The 25941-nt window shown below is 47.5% G+C and overlaps 1 protein-coding gene across 2 annotated transcripts in view; it reads right to left on the bottom strand.

Annotated features, from left to right (window-relative positions):
• The window catches only part of TTC39A (tetratricopeptide repeat domain 39A), a 1012086-nt gene that overhangs the window by 554887 nt on the left and 431258 nt on the right, over positions 1-25941 (bottom strand). For both annotated transcript variants that reach the window (XM_069642215.1, XM_069642216.1), the window contains exon 3: positions 5767-5898. In XM_069642215.1, coding sequence (XP_069498316.1) covers positions 5767-5898 — 132 coding nt within the window. The remainder of the gene's footprint in view (positions 1-5766; positions 5899-25941) is intronic.

Here is a 25941-nt window from a genome sequence, read left to right as displayed (position 1 = left end):
CATAGCCGCCCTGCCGGACAACCTTCCGAGGTCGGGGACCTGCGCTCGGCAGTCTTTCGACGCCGTAATGCCCTTGCCGTCCGAAAGTACGGCGTCGCTGCCATCGCTGAAGGCGCCCTCCGCTGCCATGGCCGCCTGCCTGGCGTGGTGGGCCCAACGCTTTGTCGAACGGTCCTTAAGTGTCTTAGGCTTAAACCTACTACACGCTCTGCAGTTCGCTTCGGGGTGGTCCCTCGGCAAGCAGAGATTGCACGTGGCGTGCCTGTCGACCCAAGGGTATTTGCGGTTGCACTTGGGACAGAATTGGAAAGGGGTACCCTCCATACGCACCTTGAGGCAGCGGGCTGGTAAGTGTAGGAAATATATAAGGTGTACCTATATACCAAGAGTGAAGAGTATGTACCACCCCCCACTCTCCCTACTTGCAGGGCCGAGGCCAGCGGCCTACTAGGCCCGGGCCGAGGCCAGCGGCCTTCCGAGGCCCAGATCCGTCGTGCAGCAGCCGACGGTCGATGTCTTCTCCAGCCGTCGTCGAGTGTCGAGGGTCGACGTTGGGGTGGGGAAGGATGTCAATAAATAATTTTAAACTTCAATGATTAGCAAAAGTATGGCTAAGGCCAGGGGACTCCGCAAGATGCTTCCGACCAGTATGGCGGAAAAAAACAATCTGAGGATCCTAGACGCGTGAGGGATCTTGGGTACAGTGGACTTCACACTAGGGATAGTATTACTGGCACGCCTGTGTCGACGCCCATTTTCGAGTTTCGAAAAACAAACTGTAATACTCCGCAGCTTCCACTAGATGTCGGCCTATGCACAGCATGTGATCTAAGCAGATTCCACAAGCCTCAGAAATATATATATATATATATACTTCAATGAATGAACCCAAACGCCCGAAAAATACTACTGTATGATATGATATAATATGATAGTTTATTTATAACGCGCTTAATACCCAGAGGTTTCTAAGCGCTGACCCGGGGAACGAACCTGTGGTGCTCTGTGTCATCTTGCTCCCAAGGTGAGCATGTTGCCTCTGAGGTATCCCGCCCGAGACAATTATATAGATAGTCTTGTCTCACAAATACCTTGGATTGCAGGCAATTGTCGTTAACAATTGAATATATTTTTCCTTCCCAATCCATTTTGGATCTTTGTCTAAAATTCCCCAAATGTTACCATTAACCTATAGCGATCATTCAGCCTTATAGTGTACCTCAGAAAGTCCAGCAAATATGATTAGAGCTAAGAATTCTACTAAACCTATGGTCAATAAAAAAAGGTAACTAAATTGTGTGGAACTCTAATATGATTTCGAAACATAATGTTAGACTAGCCAGCTTCTATGGTTCTCTGTGTGGTAAGGACAAGGAAGTCTTTTTTTCTGCCCTTTTTCCGCCAACTTCGTTTTTAAGTTGTTGGAATATTTTCACAACCTCACAGCTGGTGTTCCATCAAAGTCACAATTGTAATCACGTAGTACAGAAAGAAAGACAGCTCCGTTCCTAAACTGTCCTAAATCGCATATTCCTGGACATAAGCCCAGATGTAGAGCTTTAAAACAGCAATACAAAAACTGGTTAAAATATTTTAATTTGGCAAAAAGAGGGTGAGCTTACGCTTCCAGTTGTTCTAAATAAATATACTCGATGCTTCTGGAATTTATTAAATGCAGAACTTGAATTTCATATAACGATTCAGGCAAACCCAATTCCTGAAACTCATTGGTTAATTCATTTTCGGGATCTATATTCACAACCCTGTAATATCATTCCTTGCCTTTTCCAATTGAATAAAAGAAAATCGGGATTCAGTTTTGACTTGGAAGATATTATTTGAACTTATTAACAAAGCAAAATCCTCACATGCGGTGAGTCCCAATAGTCTATCTCATTGGACCTTAAAGGGGGACCATACGGTGTGGGGGCGGATATCCTATTCATGCTTTTTAAAGACATCATGTCGACCTTTGATATACCAAAATCTTTGAAAACCTCATATTTGGACCCCATATTTAAGAAGGGCAATAGGTTGGAACCATTCAACTACTGCCCAATCGTATAATTAGACATGGTGAGTACGATTTGTTCTTCCCTAATTCTAAAAAAAATAAACATGTGGGCCAGGGAATAAAGGTCTAAATATCAATCTGTTTTTTTCCTGGAAACGTGTAGGCCCACAGTTGAACAGTCTCCTTTTAACTTTGACTCAGAAATCATGCTGGAGGAAAGAATGTGTGTTTATGGATCCTATCTCTGGATTCGACAAAGTAAAGTGCATTATACTTTGAAGAAAGCTATCGGATTGGGGCCTTCCTAACACCTTATTAGAGCTACCTATCTGTATCCTCTCCAATACTAAAATAAGAGTCTATTTAGACTGGTCTGCACTAATGTTCAACCGGGTATACAGATATAGGGGACTGCGTCAAGGCTGTGTTCTTGCTCTGGCTCTTTTCCATTTATACATAGCTGATTTGGCAGAATCCCTCACTAAGGACCATGCATTTCGCCTCGTTTGGGCACAGTGGCCTTCCATTACCTAGCCTGTGCCGGCTATTTGGTAATTCTGAACGACACTGTAATAAGCTTGCAATGTAGCCTGAATAGCCTTATTAGTGTTATGACTGAGAATAACCTAGAAATTAAGATCAGGAAATCAAACGTGATGTACTTCTCTAATTCTAAGAAAAAACATTTTTTTACATGGAAACTAAAGGATGAACCGATGGAGGCGGTGGAACAATTCACATATCCTGGATGTATTTTATATGTGAATGTTCACCGCAGGCTGGACTTGGTGAGGCTACAAATGAGATGCGCAATGATATGTCGCTCAGCTTAGAAAAATAGATAGATATGCACAAGACTAATTATTGCCCTTTATTACGCATTATAAGGTAAAGGTTGTTCCAGCCTTGCTCTATGGCGCATCGATTGCTCACACCTGTGATGAATATATGTGGCATAAGCTGGAAGCATATCTGGAGGAAGGTGGCGGTACTGCCTAACTGTGTGCCAATTGTTGTCGCAACATATGAGTTGGGATTGCTCTCACTGTCAACTATGATCCAGTGGAAGTTGTTATCACTTTCTAGGACATTTGTTGATCCACCAGTTGCTTTCTTGTTTACAGATGTGAACAATCTTGTGTACGTTGGTAACTCATAGAAGTAAGCAAGTGGGGAAAAAGCTGTAACAAGTTATTAGATGGAATACGTACATCTATGGAAACTCTCCTTGAACAATCCATTGGAAATAAAGAAAGTTAAATGGGACTCGGACTGGTGCCATACAAGGATACATTGGCAAGATTCTCCCTTTTTTTTTATAATTCAGCTCTGGATGAGAAACCATATAATACATCAGATTAATATTTAACAAAATTCCAATGCCCAAAAATAGAGACACGCTAACTTAAGAATGAGATTGAACCTTTTACCTATATACACGGTTATTGGGGCAAGATTAAAGATTCCAAGAGGTATGCACATTTGTCACCTTTGCAGGCAAGAGAAATCTATTGAAACACTAAAACCAATGTATTATTGATTACTCTAACTTAGTAGATGGGAAAGTAAAGTATTCTAAACGTTTTATATTTGAGATGTTTTTGGTCTCGGTTCTTGGCTGGAAAACAGGTTCAATTGATTTTAGCTACCGTAAGATTTGTATTGGAAATATCGAATCTATTAGCTCTGTGTATGTAATTAATAACTGGATACTAAATTTGTGTTATTCCAAAGTTATATTGATCAATTTATTGTAAACCAGACATGTGTACGGTTTGATTTAAAAACTAAAATCACAATAATAATAAACAATTTTATATTTTAATTATTTCCTATTGTCAACTAACAAGGCATTCCCAGTGGCCACAATGTATGGTGGGAACAGCCTGTGGCATGGTCATTGCTATTCCCATGGCAAAGTGACCACTGGGTATGGCCACAGACTATCCCCAATCGTACAACCAGTGACTTTGAGGTGTGCAAAGGCCATGTCAAAGATAAGGTGTGGGTAGTACAGGTAATGTATATAATGTTGTTTAAAAATTAATTGAGAAAACTTTAGTTAAAAGGATGTTATGGCTGCAGCTCCACATAACGAAACCTTACAAATTCACCATAACTCACCATAATTAACAAATCCACAATAACTCTGCCACTGCTAAGCACTGCCAATAACATACATTTGAACTCACATTCAGCGTTTGTTTGAAAAATGATCTTAACCTCAATTCCCTGTTATCCAATACTAGGAAAGAACACCAGGAATTTGATATGGCCTTCTTTGACCAGTTTATATACAATAGTTAATTGAAAAGTATGGAGGAGCAGCATGATTATGTTAACAACTGATAGAGAACCTGAATTTCCAAACTTATACTTATTTAACTGAAAATTCCACATTACAATATTTTCATACAAAGATTACCATAAAATTGTTGTCGAAAAAAAATCATATCCTCTACAGGAGACAACCAATTTCATGAGCTGTCCCCAATAGATATAATAAACAAATACAAGAAATGTTTACAAAAGATAGCAACACATAGAACCTCTTGGCTAACCATCAATACCATATATGCAAGTACTTAGCAAATATGGCTCCATCACATTTGCTCAAATAACATCCCGACATGTTTCTGTCCCACATTCTTATTCACAGACATTCTTCAGGGGTAATAATTTGATACAACAATTTGTTTCATGCATACTACACTTTTCTTACATGATCGAAGTTATCCCCATTGTGGGTCCATCAGCCACTGTGGCATTTTGTCATGGAGGCATATTACACCCCTCTGTGAGACCCTCCTCCCCAACTTGCCTAGGGTTGGGACACAGAAAGAGGGCAGCAATGTGCCCTTTTAACAATGTTTTGCATGGGACTTGGCTTTGTGTCCCGGGACCCCACGAAAAGAATAGCTTTTTTGCCATTGTGGGTGTATATTGCCCGTCTATGTGACCACCCACCCCAACTCCCCTCATCTTGCCTAAGGCCCCTATTCAAATGATTTGCAGCACAGGCAAGTTTGTATACCCAGCAAAGGCAAAACCTGATACATGTGATTGGCGTTTGCCAACTTTGGGCACTTTTAGAAACTGATAGATTGATTTTTACCAGACCACAAAATGATTGTGAGTCTGACCAGACACAAGGTACTTGCGAAGGTTTGATGCAAATCCATCCAGCAGATCATGTTGAGAATGAATGGCAAATCATATGTTTTGGGCCCCTCCAATAACTTAAGATATAATAAAAGTTAGATAGATAGATAAAAGTTAGTACTTAGATAGAATAAAAGTATAGGAACAATAAAACTTAATAAAAAGAATTAGAGGAGCACCACTACCGAACGCTCCCACCCACTTTGACCACTGAAATACAGGGACCATAAGGGCCTACTTCAACCCAGGATCTGTTGACACAGAAGGGCACACCAAACCTTTAAACCCTCCAAACGACATTTAGTTCCTGGACATCCAGTCCTAGCACTTAATATCAGCACTGACCCTCTGAAAGATGGCCTCAGGCCTCCCTGCCCAGAGCCCTGAAGCAGTCTCATGCTTTATGTAGTGGTGTACAAAACACACACGTTCTTGATGTATAAGCAGATTACAAATGCACAATAAATAAATAAATAAATAGAATACATCATCAAATAAGCAGGCAGTCAGACCTATTGTGACATCATGCACGAGTTGGCCCCATTTTACGTGCACACCACACTTGGCACTGCAGACCCCATAGTACTTGCCTTTGGCAGACTGCCTGGGCTTCCTTCATTGTGTTCCCAGCATTGAGTATATCTTGAGGCTCAAAGGTCATCATGGCTTGCATTTCCAGCATGATTGCATAGGTTAAGGCGTGATACATGCTGTCTTTGGTTCTGTAGAGAAAAGAAAGGTTGATTGTACATGGCGCCATCATGTTACCATTTTTCTCACTGATGCATATAACGGACAAGTATCTTTTGCTGCTTGTGCAACAGTTACTGGAGCAAATAGGATTTGCACCAAACTTACCCTCACTCATAGTTCAGAAGGTTTGCACAGGGCAACACATGCGTGTTACTTTGAACTAATACCGACTAAAGCAAGCGTTTCGGATGTTTCTCCACTTTTCAAACGTTAATGACTTTTGGGTTGGCTCCACTTCTTAGTACGTAAGCAACAGACACCGTGAAAATAGCAGTGATTTTTTTTAATTAAAAGAAGGTTTTTAGTAGACCAACATTTCAATAAAAAATGCATTACACAATAAATAAATCCAAGCAAAATATAATCCATATGAATATTTGCAATTGATTTCGACTCCCATTTCTGAATTTGCGTGAATATGCACAAGAGCAGATGCACTTTGCTCCACCCCCTGTTATAGAACCAGCAAGGCTTGGACCCGTTTCTGTCTCTCTAGGGTCTACACAGTGGACATATTCTGAACTCGGGGGCGCCACAAAAGCATAGAGATGTGTGGCTTCAGCAAACACGGAATTCAAGCTATGACGGAGCAAAGGCAGTGTTGGCGCCAGCCCCAGGCTTAGAGGGCCTCGCCTCACCCGCTGGGAGCTCAGCCTGTTGCTCCGGTGGGAAAGGCGCGTGACTGGAAGAGCCCGTCCCATTTCTCACCTGGGAGAGCGGACTATTTGCGTTGAAACGATGCTGCAGCAGAGCTTAATGTGTGGGGTTGTTTGCCAGGGCTCAGCCAGGGGTGGACTGGGAATAATTGGCAAAGTGGCCCCTTCTTACATATTTTCAGCAAACCCAACCCTTTTCGTAAAATAAAATGTGGAAATAAAATAGGTTACCACACAAAAGAGGCCCACGGTGCAGTGACCTACAGGGAACTCTCCAGCATTCCTTATAGGCCAGTCCACCCCTGGGCTCATCACTGGCACTATTATTTTAGTCCAGTCACGTATTGTATCTTTTTGATTATGATGTAGTATTTTTGGCAATTTTATTAATTTAAATGTCAGTCAGTCGTAGTCACACTGGCCAGGATCTCTGCGTCTTGTGATGGCTGATTGTTATTTATGAGCCTAATACTCGCCGGTTAAACGGCGGAAATACTGGCGGGGCAAGCGCCGGAATTGCCAGGCACACGCAGACAACTCTGCTGGAAACACTTATGCTGGCACGCCGGTATTAACGATGTCAGCAGCCATCTGCCAGTATTACTGTCACATTTGTGCCGGTAAGACCGATACCAGCACCGAAACTGCTGGAATTACCGGCACCGGAATTAGCCTCACCGCCAGAACAGGAAGTTTGCCGGCGGCCATCTTTAAAACTCAATCCACCCCGAATCTCCTATTTCCTGCTGTTATCCACTGCTACAGAAGGTGCCATCCCCATGACTGACAGCAAACATGCCTGGGTGTCCGATCTCCAGCTGAGAAAACCAAATTTCATAGAGGCAGATTTGACTGAACTAGCAGATGAAGTTGTGAAGCACTCTGAGTCACTCTTTGGGGCCAGACACAGAAAGACCAGCCAACAGAGGAAGTCTACCATTTGGCAGGAGGTCATGACAAGAGAAACAGCCGTAGGGACTGTGCCCTGCACAATCAGGGACTGCCAGAAGCAGTGTGACAATCTGATGCTGAGGGTTCAGAATCTCCTCTTGCAACACAGGAGGGAGAGCGCTGCCACAGGAGGAGTGATGTTGGCACCCCTCTGCCTCATGCCCTGGGCGGTGAGGCGTAGCATCATCCTACAAATGGAGGGCAATGAGGGATCAGGGCGGCAGGGGCTGGAGCAGGGACCTGAGGTGACGATGGTAAGTACAACAAACCCAATGTTAATGCAAATGCTGTGTCTAAATACATGCATCCCCAAGCAGAGAGCCACCTAATGTGCAGGCGAAGTGGTCCAACACATGTTAGTCACAGCACATGGCCAGATCACACACATGCCAGGGGATGCAGGTAGATGTAGCCATGCACAAGCACTGTAGCCAAAATGGACAACCTCACACATGGCCACATGATAAGCACCCAGGTGTGCCAAGGCAGTCCATGACATGAATTGTTGGCCTGCCACACACACAACAACAGGGCACCTCGGCAAGCCACCAGGCAATGTGCACTCCCATCACCTCCAGGGAGGAGCAAACATCTGAGCCAATATGCCAAAGAAGCCACATAAAAAGAGCAGGACACAATGGGCCTCATTACGACCCTTGCGGAAATGGAAAAATGATGGCGGAAATGCAATACCGCCATCGAACACCGCTCGTTGCGATCATGACCCGTCACCGTAAAGTACGATGCCATTAGCGACACCGCAGTGAACGGCAACGCTAACTGCACCAAGTACGCGCACGCGCGCCTTGCAAAACCGGAATCACCGCCATGGCGCAACGGTACGCAAATTCTGACCCTAGCGGACATGTACTGAACGCCATCAAGCACGTCGTAAAGTACCATTCCGCCATGGCGAGAAATACGGCAACGTGAACCAACCGTAAATGGCCCACTGAGTGCCTGTACTCCACTCCCTGGCCACATTGCACAACTCCTGGCAGGCGCAATGTACTCACACTATGCAACCAGTGAAATCTACAATTCACCCATGCATGCCAACGTAGAAAAGCATGCAGGGGCTCAAAGCGCCCCGTGAGTGGGCATCCATGTACGGCATGTCACCATAGCCGTACTGACGCAGCACAGGCATGTGAAGGTACAATACATCAAAATGAAAATCAAGAACACATGACACAAAACAACAGTAGTCCCCCATCGCTTGCCACCAGCGCAAGGCAACATCCAAAACAGCATCCTGAGGGGGATTGCACCAGCCCTGTACTCATGCCAGTAAACAAACCAACCATCAGCAGAAGCATGTACCACACAAGTTGGCAGAGTGACTGAGCAGCCAGGCTCATCCCAAGAGGGGCCGATGGGAGCTGCAGGGCACAGATGGCATCAATACAGAAGCTATTCCAATGGACATGACCCCAGTCCCCCTCCAACAAACGCACGCAAACACAGTCACCTGTGACCAGCCACATTCTGAACATCCCATCATTCCACCAATCGACCTGGCTGACAGGCACCAGTCGGCCAAAAGCCAATCCCCCGCCCCTGAACAGCACATCATGTAAACAGTCACAATGGCAGCCCCTATCCGTGACCATACTGTGCTACGTAGGCAAACGCGGCCAGTACTGTACCACACAACTCAACTCAGAAGGCGGAACACAATGCAGATCATCTCGCAATACATACCGCCACAAAGCGAAAATCGCCACATCACCTGCAAAGAACAACGCAACACGACAAATATCGGAATACAATTTAAATGCACATCCAAATGACAAAGGCCCCACAGCAATTTGCAAAATAACACCAAAACAACCATCATCACCGAGGGCTGCATCTGCAATAATTGACCAGCTTCCACTTGTGTGACGCCCTGTACCATCATGGCACACAGGGCCTACATCAACGTTCCAAAAGGCAACATGGAAGCGGCAAGAACCGCAGGTCCGTCCCATGAGGCAGGCACTAGTCGAGCTGAAAGGCCGAAATGTTGCACCTAGCCACCAGTACAGCGTAAGGGCATGTGGCCCATTGGCGATCGTCCCATAAGATCGAAATGGTGCTCCACTGATTCACCCGAAGCTGCAGGAGTCGAGAGTAAAAACCATCTGGAGGAGTGGCGTAGAGATGGCATCTGCAATAGGGCAGGAGATACCTGTCACCCAAAAGAAACACAAATTAACCGATTGCATTACGGGACTCATGAGGCATTACAATCTTCATTCAACACACCAAATCCACACCCATATGCATGCTAGCCCACTCCAAAGGAATATACACACCCCTAAATCAGTATTGAATCATAACGAAATCAATCGAGCTAAATACACCATTGGCAACGTCGGTTACTGTGCATGCGTCCGTCAAGATAGAACCCATGACATGGGATTAGTAACGTGCCTAGACACAAGTGTATGAAGGCGCGTCGAGACAGGGAGGATCCGACAAGGGCAGATAGACGTATGTCCCACTATGGCAGCCTTGCATCACATAGCGCAGGGGAAGGGGAGTGATTCAAAAAACCCATGTACATGGCAGACCCTAAACGGAATCATCAGTCCATGCATCCATTCATCATTCCCTCATCCCGCAATGAAAACGCATGAATATTCACTCACATTATATGTGAAACTTCCATCGCGTCTGTGCGTAATGCAGTCCGCAAAAACCACTGTGCCCCTGGCCGGATCTGTAGTGTTGTGAAGCAAGATGGATTTGGGAACGTCCTGCCTTATCGTCCACTACGCTATTGCGCATCCCATTCAATTCATATCATTCATTGCCTGCTCGTTATGGGCCATGTCCCAAGGACATTCTACAATAGAACGTTACATTTCCAGCCAGACCTGTGGGCGTATCCTCGCCGCTACTTCAAAACCAAAAATGCTGGCCTTCGAATTCCTCACTTGCAACATTACGTCGAAAAGGCTTCTGTGAACGCTTGCATTCACAATTACATCAATGTAGTGCGGCTGTGTGTCATGATGCTAACTGGCTGCAATCACAAATGGGACGCCACGCCCGTCGGTGAAGTACGTTACTGTGCTGCATGAGGGTCGGCCATCGATCGAGCCCTACATACCACTGACTCTTCACAGGTATGTAAGCGGCTGCAATCATAGCATGTGTAACAATGGGAGCATACCATGAAAATCAGTCAAAGTACATCACACTGCCATCGGGATTTGATACATGATTCCAATCCCAAGATGCCATGCGGCCAAATGCAGCCTTACGTGCGGGACGTGCTCGGCCAGAAGGGATAGCATCTGCCACAGAATCATTCAATCAGCACAGGTGGAGGCCATACAGGCCGACAGCACATATATAGCAGACCCAAACCCCTCCCACAACCACTCCCACTCCAAAATGCTACCGGCAGGACTAGCGATGTTGGGCCTGGGGGACCAGATAGCACTGCAAGTGCTACAACTACAAGAAGACGACGAACAACAACAGGTACAACAACCGGGCGCACAGGGGAGACGGAGGAGAAGGAGGAGGAGGAGGGCAAGGCAGGGTCAGCAAGGCCCACAAGCACTGCCACTACCACCACGCAGGCGGCCCGCAATCCCACGCCTCCGAGCCGATCCGTTCAACCTCACTGCTGAGCAGATCCACACCCTCTACCGTTTGGACCGGGACACCATAATCGCCATTGTGGACATGACACATGCTGACCTCGTGAGCATGATAGATAGCCCAACCGCCATCCCACCCCTACTGAAGGTGGTGTCTGCACTCCACTTCCTGGCCACAGGCACCTACCAGCACACAGTGGGACAGTTGCATGGCATTTCACAGCCACTGTTCTCACGAACACTCTTCCAAGTGCACGATGCCCTCCTGAAGCACGCCGACGACCACATCACACTACCACGCACGTACCAGGAGATTACCAACGCAAAAGTGGGATTCCATGCACTTGGCGGCATCCCGGGTTGCATTGGTGCCATCGACTGCACCCATGTTGAATTGGTTGTCCCACATGCCATGGAGGTCCAGTACCGCAACCGGAAACAATTTCATTCAATCAATGTGCAAATGGTGTGTGACTCCAACAAGATATTTACGCATTGTTGTGCCAGATTTCCAGGATCTACACATGATTCTATGGTCCTGAGGAACACAAGAATACCACGCTACATGGAGCGACACGCAGGGCACAGATCCTGGCTACTCGGTGAGTCTCATTCCATGCATGACATCGTGGCCCATTTGATGCGTCAATGACCTTGCAGGAGGGGGGGGGGGGCTACTTAGCACTATCATTCCACTGACACCCTTTATTCGTCTCATACAGGTGATGCCGGGTATCCACTGAAGAGATGGCTCCTTACACCAATCCGGAACCCACAGAACGAGCATGAGGAGGACTACAACCATGCCCACTCACGTACCCGTGTGGTCATTGAACAGGCATTCGGCCTACTGAAGGCTCGTTTCCGCAGCCTCAGCAGGTCTGGCGGGGCACTCATGTACAGCCATGAGAAGGTTTCTAAGATGGTCATGGCATGTGTCATGCTGCACAACATGTGCATACGTAGGAATGTGCCCATGCCCCCTGACGTTGTACTGCATGCACCTGAAGATGATGATGATGATGAGGGTGGGGATGTGGAGGCACCTCAAGGAGTCCATGAGGCACAGGATGCACGTGCAATCCGACAGAGCATCATAGATGCATGCTTCTAGCAACCACGCATGGTGCCTATTACACGGAAAGGGGACCTGTGGCACTGTGTGTGTGTGGTACAGGCACATTGTGGACTGTACGCCTATGAAGGCCTCGTACGCAAATATCAATGTCCACACATGTCATTGGATGATTATGAGATGCTGTATTGTTAATGTGATTTGATTTATACACCCTATGGACCCGCCACCCAGTGAAGCCCAACACACCCCCTCCACCCTACTACCTCCCCCCCCCAACACCAGTGTCCAAATATGCATGCTGTCCGTGGTTGGACGCTATTGCAAGCCCCCTCTACGGGTATCAGGGGCACCCCTGCCCGTGGAGCGCAGGTTCCTGCCAGATCTGCGTTGGGGGCTGCCCTGGACGGAACTTGCCACGGATGATGTCTCTGCCTGCTCGCGTCCATGCATGTCTCTGAGGGTTTGTGAGAGCTCCGAGAGCACACGGCGCACAGCAGCAAGTTCAGCACAAACGTCTTTGGACGTCGCATGCAGTTCCCCCCTCAGGCTCTCGGTGCTTTTCTCCATTTGTGCTCTCAGGCTCTCGGTGCTTTTCTCCATTTGTGCTCTCAGGCTCTCGGTGCTTTTCTCCATTTGTGCTCTCAGGCTCTCGGTGCTTCTCTCCATTTCTCCCCTGAGGCTCTCACTACTTTTCTCTATTTGTGCCCTGAGTGTCTCGGTGGATGTTTCCATGGCTGCCCTGGAACCCCCGCATTCATTTGCATGGTCCTTGAGTAGCGTGGACACTTCCTGCTGTTGCTCGATCAGCAGGTCGAGGGACTGTTGCCTCTGCTGGGCCATGGACATTTGCGGTGGTGTGACAGGGGGGCTGCTCAACACATGTTGCCTTGGCACAGGACTTGTGGGGGTTGGCCAGTCGTCGTCTTCAGGGTGCCCCTGCGTGGTTTCGTCATGGTGTAGGGGATGGAACATGCAGGGGGATTGGGAAAGGTCATGGATGGTACCTACGTCGCCAGCACTGTTTTCCGTGTCGGAGCATGCTGGCATGACAGCTGTGTCACCTATGGTGCTGCTAGCACCAGAGGCAGTGCCATCAGATACGTTCTTTGGGGGGACCTGTGGTGCTGGGGTTGTGGACTTGCTGGCTGCTGGGGTGCCTGTTGCAGTCCCCTCCAGTGTGCTGCCACTTGATTCCTGCTGCTGCCGTGTCTTGATCCTTGCACCTGAGGTGGAGGCTCTTGGGACGTTGGTCCTGGCCCTCTTTGCAGGCGTGCTGGTAGGGGTGTCCTGCAGCTCGTCGTTGGTATCGGACCCTGTGGTGGAGTAAAGAGGGGCGAGCGTTAGTTATGGGTCTGTCGGATTTGGAATGGCAACGTATCAAATGCATTGGGGTGGTACATGAGGCTGATTTGGGACTGGGCCTTGGAGGTGGTCTCATTTTCGTGTGGATTGAGGATGCATTCATTTGGCTGCCTGCAGTTAGGGGGTGCATGCTGCACATGTAGGGGTTGTTTATGGCATCTTGATTGATTTGTTTGTTCATTCTGACTTTTAGAGGGCGCTGTCAGGGCAAAGTATGTATTGCACTATGGGGTCACATGGTACTGCACATGTTCGTGGTTTGTGGATTTCGCATTGTTTCTCTTGGCCAACCTACCTGATTCTCCGGATGTCGGCACTCCTTTCTCCATCCCTCCGACTCCCTCTATGCTCTCCATTCCTATGGTGGAGGCGCAGATATCCTCCCAGGGGGTCAACTTGATGGGCGACTCTGAACCCCCCCCGGTAGCTGTGGCGATGTTCCTGTTCGCAGAAAGTATGCTGCGTACGCGGATCCGCAGGTCGTCCCACCGCTTGCGACATTGCTGTGGCGTGCGGGGTGTTGTCCCCACCGCACTTACGCGCTGTGCCACCAGGGCCCATATGGCCTTCTTGTTGGCAAGGGCCGTCCTGGTCATTTGACTGGAGAAGACGACGGCGGCATTTTCCTGGAGGGTCTCGGTGAGCACGGTCAGTTCCTCTCGGGAGAAGTGTACCTGCCGCTTGCGGTCACACGCTTTCTTGGCTACCTTTCCCATATTTATTTTTTTAACTGGGGTTGCTAACGGGTTGGGATGTGTGTCAGGCTCGGATTTTTAATGGTTGTGTTGGGATTCGGTTTTTATAGTTGTGCGGCGTGCTGTTTCCCGTTCCGGCCACATGCTTTTACTTCCGTTTCCGTATATTTACGGTGGCCGTAATTTGCGGTGCCCGCTCGTTACGGTGACCGCTCATTACGGTGACCGCTAAGATGGGTGGCGGTATTGCACCTGGTGCAGCGTACGGCGGCGGTAAGGGCCGTTTTGGGGTCATTTCCGCCATCGCAGCCTTTCGGATTCCGCCATGGCGTAATGCTCGTGCCCGATGGGTCGTGATTAGCCGCACTTTGCTCCTTCGTGCAATGGCGGAAACGCTATTTACGCTGTTGCGGTCCGGTCAGTCAATTTCCGCCAGGGTCGTAATGAGGGCCAATATGTTTCATGAGTGTAAGGCAAACCCGCAAACATTACCCTAAGATGACTAACAGCATGCTCATCTCTTCCCAACAGGCACACAGTACATGGACAGCGATGGGGCTGGTCCGTCGACATCTGGAACAGCAGCTGCAGCCAGACCTGCAAAGGTCACACCCCTTGTCAGCAGGCCTAGGCAGCAGGGCTACTGGTCCGTCATAGCCCCCATCGGCCCCACCACTATCAGCTGTAGCAGCCAAACCACCATCACCTACAGCAGCCCCACTATCATCAGCTACAGCAGCCCCACCACCATCATCACCATCACCATCCACTGCTGCAAGTGGCACATCAGCGGTGTCTGTGGCTGCTGCCTTTCCCACACCAATGGTCAGTGGCCCCACCACCGGCCAGGGGGGAAGACACCCCAGCACCAAGAGCCACCCTTGCTAGGCCTGACCAGGCCCCAATCCGACACTCTGTACAGCCGTCCCTCCTGTGCCCACAACACCACCACGGGCAATGCAGCCACCAGGTCATCGTGGCAGGGTCCATTTGACCTCCACCAAGTAGGACGACGATGACACATCCTACCTGTCGGCATGCTACAGTCCCAGCTGACCAGACAGCCCTCCACCACAGCCTAGTGTGAGGTTAATGGACGCACGGCTGCCTGCCATTGAAGAGCAACAGTCGGAACAGGCCATCATTACACGCCAGCAGCTTGCAGAAATGTGTTTGAAGCATGCCTGCCTACATGCATGCATGCAGGCATGCAGGGGTCCAACCACAGGAAGGCCAGGTCTCTCGGCCATGCCTCCGCAGCCATGGTCACACTGGGACAGAGGGTGTAGGAGCACACAGAGGCATCCTCGGCCTCTGCTGAGTTGCTCAACGAGGCCATCCAGATGACCCTGCAGTACATCCGACTGGAGAGGTCTGAGCCATCCACCTCTGTGACCCCCACAGAAGGCTCCCTATGCAGCACACCAAGGCACCGCTCACTGCGTCACCTCACTGTCAAGGAGCAGGAGAAAGCCCCAAGCAGAATTGTGGCAGGAAATGACAATCAGACATTGCCAGGGGCTTTTGGGGGTGTTTTTGAAGATGGTGAGTTTTGATGGTGGGTCTTTAGGGAATGGGTGTTTTGTTGGGAGGGTGTAATTTGAAGGTGGGTCTTTGGGGAGGGTGTGTTTTTCGGGTGGGTCTTTGGGGAGGGTGTGTTTTGAGGGTGGTCATTTGGGGAGTGGTTTTTGGTGTTGTGGTGAAGGTCATTACACATTGCAAGATAAAATTATGTTCACTTGAAGAAATGACAAGACGTTCCTTATTGTGTGCAAGTGTTGAATGTGCGCAAGGAAATACAATTTACAAAGGTGCAAGGAAGTGCAATTTCGTGGATTCATCAAAAGAAGTTCCCAATACGTTCCTAGCGAGCCAGTTTCCTGAGCCTAGACTCCTCACGCTCAGTGCATGCATGCATGGTGCCTGCATCCACTGTGTCATCCTCCTCAGGGGGTGGCATGTCCACATCTGGGGGCAGGGGTATGTTGCACCGGATGCAGATGTTATGCAACATTGTACATGCTAGCACAATCTGGCCCACCTTCTCCGGCTTGCACATGAGCGCACCCCCATGTCTGGTGCAAATATCTGAATGGGCCTCCACAGGCCAAAGGTGCGATCAATTGACATCATGGTCTATAGATGGGCTGGGTTGTATGCCACCTCTTGTGGCGTCATGGGATTCCTCAAAGGAGTCACCAGCCACGGAAGCTGTGGACATCCAGAGTCACCTGCAAGGGGAATAGACATAGGTGTCAATCATGGTGATCTGAGGATGAGTTGCCTGTCACAGCAGCATCTCAATAGACAGTCTGTGCATGCATGTTCCATGTGTCATCCCATGACACTATTTCACATTCTGGCCTTTGCATGTGTAGTCAACTACTCAGGGGGTGTCTGGTATGTCATGGAATATCTTTCATACAGCCGACACTCTTAGCTTTCATGGGCGGTGGTTGACAGGTCAAGTCACGTCATCATGCCATATTGGGTGATTTGGGCTTGTGCAGTGCTCCCATGCATGGTTCCTGATGGGGCCTGGGTTAAATATGCAGGTCGTCTGTGTGGATCAGTTGATAGATTCAAATACATGATGCCCTGGTTAGATGCCATGTCAAATGCCAGTGTCATGTCCCTTAGTTGCAGTTTATCAGGATGACATTATATGTATGGTGGTGCTCTTCAGGCCTTGATTTGACGGAAACCCCATGGGCTCAATTGGTGTTGGTAGGCCATACCTCTGGTCGTTCCCCACCCCATCAGCTCGCACCAAGCGTGTCTGGGGCTGGGCAAGCTGTTCAAACTTCCAGGGTGCCACAGTGGCAACTACTCTCCTTGTGTGTAAATTGTAATATGTGGTGCGACTTTGCATCGACGTTAACCTTGGTCATTGGATATGTTGCCATCCGTCATCTTCGCACTTCTTCCATGGCTCTTGAGGCACCCCCTGGACATACTTTGGACACCCCTAGATGGGCCAGCCCCCTACCCTTGCAGACCATGCATGTAGTGTGATGTGTGATGTTGCATTCTGGTACTTGTAGTCCAGAGTGTGTGGCTGGCCTGTTGGGGAAGCACATCTTGGTCATTCACTGTTGCATCGCGAGTCATGTCCTACTCCGGTGGATTGCAGCCTGTCATGTGTTGGGTGTGCGGGGGGGGTGTCCTGCATTTATGGGGCCTTGTCGAGGCATACAATCTCTATGTGTGGTTATACCCCCTACCCATTGCATGCCATGTGTACAACAAGGTTAGTGTGATGGAACATGTACACACCCAAAGCCCTGGTCCTTTGGCCTTTATGCCCATCCACGTATGCTGGTAGCGTGCTGTTCCGCAAGGACCATGGCATCATGGGTTGATCCTGGGTACTGGGTACTGTAGTGGGTGATGGTGAGGTAAGCATCACAGGTGACCTGAACATCGGGAATTAAATTGTTTCCGGTTTCTATGGACCTCCTCTGAGGCGTGGCGGGGCACCAGCTCGACATGCGTGAAATAACTCATCTCCAATGCCTCCTATCCCTCTGGTGGCCCACCAGCCCCTGCAGCTCTAGTTAGCACTGCGATGAGGGGCAGCATGGTTGTGTGGGAAAGTGTTCCTCTGGAAGGTGTGGCCCTTTACTCTTCCTGCGTGCAATGGGTACACCTGGCTAGATTCCCCTGTGGCCTCATTTGCATCACCATCGTCGTCGCACAAGGAGGAGTGGGTTGGAGCCTTCTCCCCCCATCTACAGGACCCCAGGAGAAAGTCGAGACCCCAGCTGCCCTCCCCCCCGCTCTGAACGAGCAACGTGGGTTTATCTTCACTCATTGCCTGCTTTTGGCATCACATTTATGTGCATCTGCCCCCGACCTTGCTAAATTGCCCATTTCTTAAATTGGGGCCCAGAATACCTCGGAATAGTCCAGTTGCACCACTGGCCGCCATTCCCCACAACGTGATCAATGGCCGCAGCCTAGAACGACATCCAGCATCAGCAAGGAGCCCAGCAGCATTTGCAGCCTGTGATTGGCTGTATCTGCAATCACCCGCTCTCCAGCTCACTGATAGGCGGTAGCCGAAGGGCAAGCCAAAGGGCCTGTCTGCGCCTGTCAGTGTCGGGCAGCAAGGAGCCGAGCAGCCTGGTTTCTTGTAAGTACTCTTTTGCACTATACCTCAGCGACACTAAAACTACCTGCATTGACCCCTGTCTTAGACTATTAGTGTACGGACGCCGACACTATCTTCGCATTACCCTGTGATCAATAAGTATGCTAACAGACACTTGTTGTTATGTACTGATCTGCCTATAACTGCCAGCTTCATGTCCGCTCTGTCTCCCTATTCCCAAGGAGGGATTGTAGCGAACTCTCAAACATTATGCTAAGAAATCGCGTATTGCATTGTATCACGTTGCTTCTATGCATTCCATGACCACCATGTCGGCACCATGCCACTGTTATGTAGTACGCATCACGTGTGCGACCTTATTAATTAGCGCTCTTTTTGCTTATCTGTATCAATGATATCTCCCCGAATTGCCTGCATGCGTTTTACACCTGTACTCAATAGTGCTGCAACAGCTCCTACCTCTTTGCATAGTGCTTTTTAGCCCTTATTGTGATTTTTAAATATTGATGGACCCTGCTCCTATAATCGCTCTTGTCTGTTGGTACATTGCATTTTAGCTCATATTATGATCTTCAAATCTAGATGGACCCTGCTGCTATTAGCGCTCATGCCTCTTGCACAGTACACGTTGGCCTATACTGGGATTTTTAAACCTAGATGGACCCTGCTGATATGATAACTCGTTCTTGTCTGTCTGTACATTGTGTTCTAGCCAAACTGTGCCCCTTAAACCTAGGTGTTCATCTGCTGCTATAATCACCTCTGCAAGTTCATGCCAGCTATGCCAGTATCACACCTAGCTTACCACATTCACGCATACTACTTAGTCTATGTGTGCTAATATTTGCTATCTCATTGCCTAATTATGCCTCATAGCAATGCGACTACTGTGCCGCACTTTGTTCGCCCATGTTAAACTATAGGCTCTAGCCCCCATTCTGAGTTTACTCCTGATATTCAGTACTTGTAGCTATAGACACGCTGTACTATCTGCCATAGTTGCCTCGCCCATCTAACATTGTGACCTACTCTGATAAGCCAGCCCATGCGCATTGTCCAGTCCCGGCTACTCTAATGTACCATCTGTCTGCTCCGTATCTGCGGCATCACCTGACATAGTTGTCTCTTGCCACATTGGAATTATCTAGCCATTTTGGAATTGTCAAAACACCGTGGACATGCTGCCCCTTCCTTCGGCAAGTACTCTCACATTCATCCTAGCCATCACATGGTCATTAGCTAAGGCATATTGTGCAAGGCCCACCTGCACTATCTGCATTCCTTGCAACATCTCCTGTGCATACTCTACGATAATGCACCATAGCACACCTCCACCACCCAATTCCGTCACTTACACACATTCTTCCAACCCCTACCACAATGAACCAGCCCTGTGGCACAAACATTTCGCAACCAAACCCACTCCGAACCAACTGTGCACACTTACACTTAGAAATGCTAGACTCGGATCCAGACTGCTTCGCATTCCGTGTGCCCAACGCCAACACACTAACACCACCCATGCCGCAACTCAGACCTCACCTAAACCATCCAAGACCGCACCTAAAGAATTGAAAGGAGCTCTTATCAATGCCAGATCCCTTACCGCTCATGCCCTCGATATCGCCGACCTCATTACCACCCAGAACCTCGACTTCATTGCTATCACAGAAACATGGCTACACGCTGCTTCTGGCCCGCTCTTGTCCCTCACCATTCCCGATGGATATTCTATCCTTAGAAATGACCGCCTATCTAACCTGTCCAAAGGTGGCGGCGTTGCCTTCATACATAGGGATAATATTAACATGAGACTGATGCCCAACTTTCATTGCTGCTCATCTGAATCACTATCAGTGAAACTTTCACCCTCACCCACCAATTCAGCGTCACTTCACCTCATCTACAGTCCACCCGGTCCACTCTCCTCCTTCGCAGAAGATATTACGTCTATCCTATCCAACAATACTAAGCCTAACTCACAAGTGTTGCTGCTAGGGGACCTGAATCTTGGACTGCCTGACCCCAAGGATCTTATGGCCACAGAAGTTGCAAGCATTGTGTCAAACCTAGGCTTCCAACAACGTAACCTCGAACCTACACACAACAAAGGCAGAACACTTGACTGGATCGTAGACTTAAATTGTAATACTACGATAAATTCCAACTCAGCCTGTGCTTGGTCTGACCACCAAGTCATTATCTTCCAACTACCAGCCACCATTCCTAGTACCAAGCCTACAATAGCCCCTTCTATCCCCAGCAGGAATAAAAAGGACATCACCAGGGACAAGCTAGTCCTGCTTATCCTACCCACTCTGAACAACTGTGCCACATCTTATAACGACCCTACGGTCTTGGTGAACACTTTCAAACGAACACTGCTCAAAGCTATTGACACTATAGCCCTGCTCAAACTCAGGAAAGCTAAACAACGAGCTCACCTGAACTCGTGGTTCGCGCCACATCTTAGAGCTCTGCGTAGAAAAGCTCTAAGAAAAACGCAAGGCGGAATCACTTTGGAAAAGTCTCCCTTGTGTTTCTAACAAAGACAACCTCTTCATTGCACCCCTTAACTACAAGGAAGCGATTATACAGGCAAAAAAAGAAACGTATAACCTGCGCATATCGCAAGCTGAATCCAACACGAAGGAGCTTTTCAAAATTCTCAAAGCATTAGAATCCCCTTCGCCTATACCAGATACTTGTAACAAAGACAGCTCTTGGTGCAATAGCATCCAAAATGCCCTCCTCTCCAAAATAACCACCTTACAAGCCAAAATCAATGCCAAACAAAACTCTCTCCTCTCCAAACCGCTGGCACCTAAAACACCTACCACTTTCACCCAGACCCCATTTAGCTTCACTCCTATTACTATTACTGAGGTTGAAAAAATTATCAGCAACCTTAAACCTTCCAACTGCCAAGGGGACTCCTGCCCGGCCCCTATCATTAAGGAATCTGCCCACGACCTTGCTCCCTTCATTAACACCTTCATCAATTCCTCATTTCATTCCGGAATTGTGCCCAACAACCTTAAGGACGCCTGGGTCATCCCACTGCTGAAAAAACCTACACTTGATCCGTCCATACCTACTAATTTCAGACCAATCACCACGGTCCCGTTCCTCCTAAAAATCTTAGATAGAGCGGCCTACCTCCAGATACAGAACTATTTGGAGACTAACAACTTACTTGGCATAAGACAATCTGGATTCAGACCCAGGCATGGGACAGAAACAGCCTTATTAGATCTAAAAACTCAAATAGAGGACTTAAAAGATAATGGCAAACTAGCCCTACTACTACTCTTGGACCTCTCTGCGGCCTTCGATCTGGTCAATCACCAAATCCTATGGCAACAATTGAAATCTGCTGCCCACTTTTCTGAAAATGCCACTAACTGGATCAGATTTTTCCTGGACAATAGACTCATGAGAGTATTCTCGCCCACTGATTCTGCAGACCCATCTCTGGTCCCATGCGGAGTTCCTCAAGGATCGTGCTTATCTCCTATGCTCTACAATGTTTTCACCAAACCTTTGTTTGACGTGCTTGACTATCTGGGTGTTACCTACACCAACTACGCGGATGACACCCAGATACTCATCCCCATCACTGGTGACTACATCGCAGACGCCAAAGCTCTGAACGACGTATATCATGTCGTCCAAGCATGGATGGCACATCACAAGCTCTGTCTCAATGATAAGACAGAGCTCCTCATCCTTGGCACCCAACAAAGACTTGGCAAGCTTGACCCGTCCTTTAGCACCTTCAACATTGATGGTAATTCCATCAAAGTGGCTAAAGAGACCAAAACTCTGGGTAACTACCTTGATTCCACACTGTCCCTTAACTGACAAATGAACGCAGTCGCTGCTGCCTCAGCCTACACTTGTAAGTTGATTACAGCTTGCCGCCCATTCCTCTCTACCCAGAACTGCATTACTCTCGCCAGGACGTTGGTTATGTCTAAACCTGATTACAACTACGCACTTTATCAAGGTACTAACCAACGCAACCTCAACAAACTTCAGATCGCCCAAAACAATGCTATCAGAGCAACCCTCTCTATTCCTAGGTCGGTGCACATCTCTGACACCAGGAAGAGTTTACATTGGCTCTCTGTCGCCCAAAGAATCTCGCTCAAATCACTGACTCTCACTCACAAATGTGTCAACAACCAGGCCCCTACCTACTTAGCGTCCCACTTCTCTCAATACATCCCCTCACGGACACTAAGATCTGCCCATGCACAATCGCTTAGTATATCGAAATACAACCTGCAGACTGCCGGAGGCGTCAGCTTCCCAGTCCTCGCATCCAAACTCTGGAACTCCTTGCCACTATCCATCAGAACCCTCCCGTCCGCCACGCTTTTCAAACACAAAGCCAAGCTGTGGCTATCCTCTACACCTCATCTACTACCAGCCTAAGCCACCTGCTCCACTACTCATGTACTACTGGCACTTTTGCTTGAGAATTTATATTGTTTATCTGTACCTGTAGCCATGCCACTTTTGTACCGTTGTGCCTTAAGATATGCACCTGTGAATTTATTCTTTGCCTGTAACTGTATCAATGTAATTTTTTGTACCCTGTGCCGTGCCTTAAGATATGCGCCTGGTTGCCCTCGGGCCAAGCGCGCTATACAAATAAATGAAATACAAATACAAATAAATACCTGTGTGCATTTACCGGCTGCTATGCAGTGTTGGTTTCTTTGCCTTGGTTTGCCTCTATACCAGCGCTTCTTTAAGGTCCAGTTGGAAATTCTGTTGCCAGTATTTCTGGCATTTCCGGAACTGGGGATATCGATGCCGGTAATACCAGCTGTCGACTCGTACTTGGCCGGAATGGTAAAAGTGCCGGTAAACAGAATTACTAGCCCTTTTCCTGTATACCGGCAAACTCCTAATGAGCCCCAATGAGTGGAAGAGTGACAACGCTGGATGCTTTTGTTCACCATTCCCACACACTGCTCCATCAAGCCTGCATGACATTGGTGCAGCTCTACGACTGACAACTACAGCACTACCACAGCAGTGTGTGTTGATAACATGACAGTAACCATCCATCAGCATAAACGCAGGGGGCAAAGTCAGGGACTGACCTACGGCTGCTACCGAAGAGGGGTTCCTGACATAAGTACCCACCTATACAAGAAGAGCTTGCTGCAGTGTTTGACAGGCAAGTTCATCGGTTCAGTAATAATTCATGTGTTTGTCCAACATTTTACCATAGAAGGAAAGCATGTTTGCTCTCCTCTCTGTGGAGAGAGAGTCAACATGTTCCACTTGCCACCTATAGTATCAGAGCAAAATGTTAATGATGATGATGTGTTTGAAGAAGCACCTAACCATTCTCTTACTTCAAGGCACAAATAGTAGGTTAGGTTATTTTATGTTATGTTGCCTGGTATCTGTAAATTGCACATCTGCCATGGGTAGAACATCAACCACTCCCAATGAACATAGGGTGCAGGCAACAGGGGGCAGGGAGCTGCCTGACACGACATGTTAGAGGTGTACTGGAAAATATTTGCGTCCTGGCATTATGTTTCTTTACAAATTAAGCAGTGAATGCAGCAGCAAACGTACAGAGGCAGTGCACAAAAGCCTGCCCAGGCAATATCAGTATACCCCTTATGAGGAAGCCAAAGACATAACTGCTGGCCTCAACCTTTAGATGCCCACGCCTCCAATATTTGGCATCTCTTTGCAAAACTAAATGTTTTACTGAATTGGGGCTAAAGATGTATCTAATGGGTCAAAGGAAGGAGGAATTGCTGTTCTGTGTCCTGGTCTCAGGGGAAAGGGCAGGTGGGGGAGGTAGAGAGAGGGTCCTCTATCCAATAAGTTAAAGGCCCCACTCTCCGACCAGCTATAAAGATTGTCATCCAGCCCCCAGACCTCATAAAAATGTTGAGGCTCGCTCAGCCCCTGATCCAAAAAGACCTGCAATAGGCTAGTCAGAAAACCAATAGATGGTTAAGGACTTCTTTAATGGGACAAACTAGCTCAACAATCCTTCACAAAGCCAATAGTTTGGGATTTTGTATGGTGACCCAACTAAGATTTGTGGTTCTGTGTCTGACCAATGAAAGAAAATAGCAGTCAGGGGTTACTTATATGGTTATTTGCGAAAGTCATTTTTATTAAATGTGGTGCATGTATGTTTGGGCAGTACATAAAAGATTTTGATGCTAAAGTCAGCTCCCTGCTCCTTTATGGAAGGGGAATTTGGAGCAGTATGCAAAGTGTGCCTCTCTGAAGCCCTTTACAACAAATATTCTTGGGGTCAATTGATTCGCTGCCAAAGTGGTTTACATTTAGAATTTGCTGCAGCTAGTATCTCAACCAATGCAACAAAAGAGAATTTTCTCTATCTATCTGGGGAGAAAATTAATCCCAATGTTTTTAACATCATTAGGGATATTTTAAATGATGTAATGAAGGAGAAATGTTCTTGGTATAAGTGTTCTGTTGAACTGCTACGTACACTTGGTATTTCGAGTTACGACAATCATGAATTGTGTTCCCTGGTAGAGCTGAAACTAATGGTGAAAAATGAATGAGTCGCACAACCATCGTTGCAGACTGGAAAAATGTGTATGCATTAATGTTACTAGAGCATTACCTCATGCCTAAAGGGCCACGGGAAATCGAAATATACCGGCTGAAAGGGCCCCTTTATGAATACTGTGGTGTGGAAAAGGTGGTGGTAAAACTGCTAATGCCACTTTATCAACACATTACCACACTTCTGTATTACGAGTTTTGGCCGTAAGGTGAAGGATGTACCTCCAGCAAATATCTAATGGCAAATCATCCAAATTACTGCCAGCAATTGTCATAATTAACACTTGCTGTAATTATGAAAAATCACATGTGGAGTCCCGAGTGACAGTAGTGGTAATCAATTTGGGTAGTGAATCTGCAGATTTACCACCAAACTCGTAATGAGACTCAAAGTCCCCAGAAAGCAAAAGGATTTTCGCATCAGAATATTTGAACGGTCTTTCTTCTGGGGGAGGCGGGAGGCTGAATGAGGTATCCAAGTTGCTTGAGAAATCTAGAAACTGTTGTATATGTGAAAGTAGCACACTAAAGAATCTAACATTATCTGTTCTTTGTACAATTAACTACGGAAAGAATTACTCAACCACATGTTATTGCTAATAATATGAATTCAATGTCTATAAGTATGTGAGAACCACCCTGTCAAAAATTGCTGATAGCAGAGGCTTCTTAAACATTTGTATTCGACTTGTCTGGCTTTTTTACAATTGTGATTTTATGGAGACATCTGAACACACATCTTTTACAACTTCTTCTGTGAAAGTAGTATCCTTAAGGAGATAGGTGGTAATAGAAGTATTTGAAACTTGGGGGGTGCTCGAGAGCCCAACCAAGATGGCAGTTTATTGCTGAGCTCCAGAGAAGACCCAAGAAACTATAACAAAATCCTGCTGTTATCCTGGTAAAATAGTGTTTTGCACCTACCTGGGTGAATAGACAGTACTTACCTCCATCCACAATCAGCAATTCTGC

The sequence above is a fragment of the Ambystoma mexicanum genome, chromosome 1q (genome assembly GCF_040938575.1).
Source record: "Ambystoma mexicanum isolate Mex_15411 chromosome 1q, UKY_AmexF1_1, whole genome shotgun sequence".
Classification (NCBI taxonomy): domain Eukaryota; kingdom Metazoa; phylum Chordata; class Amphibia; order Caudata; family Ambystomatidae; genus Ambystoma; species Ambystoma mexicanum.
Note: the sequence above shows the minus strand (reverse complement) of the source record. Positions and strands in the feature narration are given on the sequence as shown.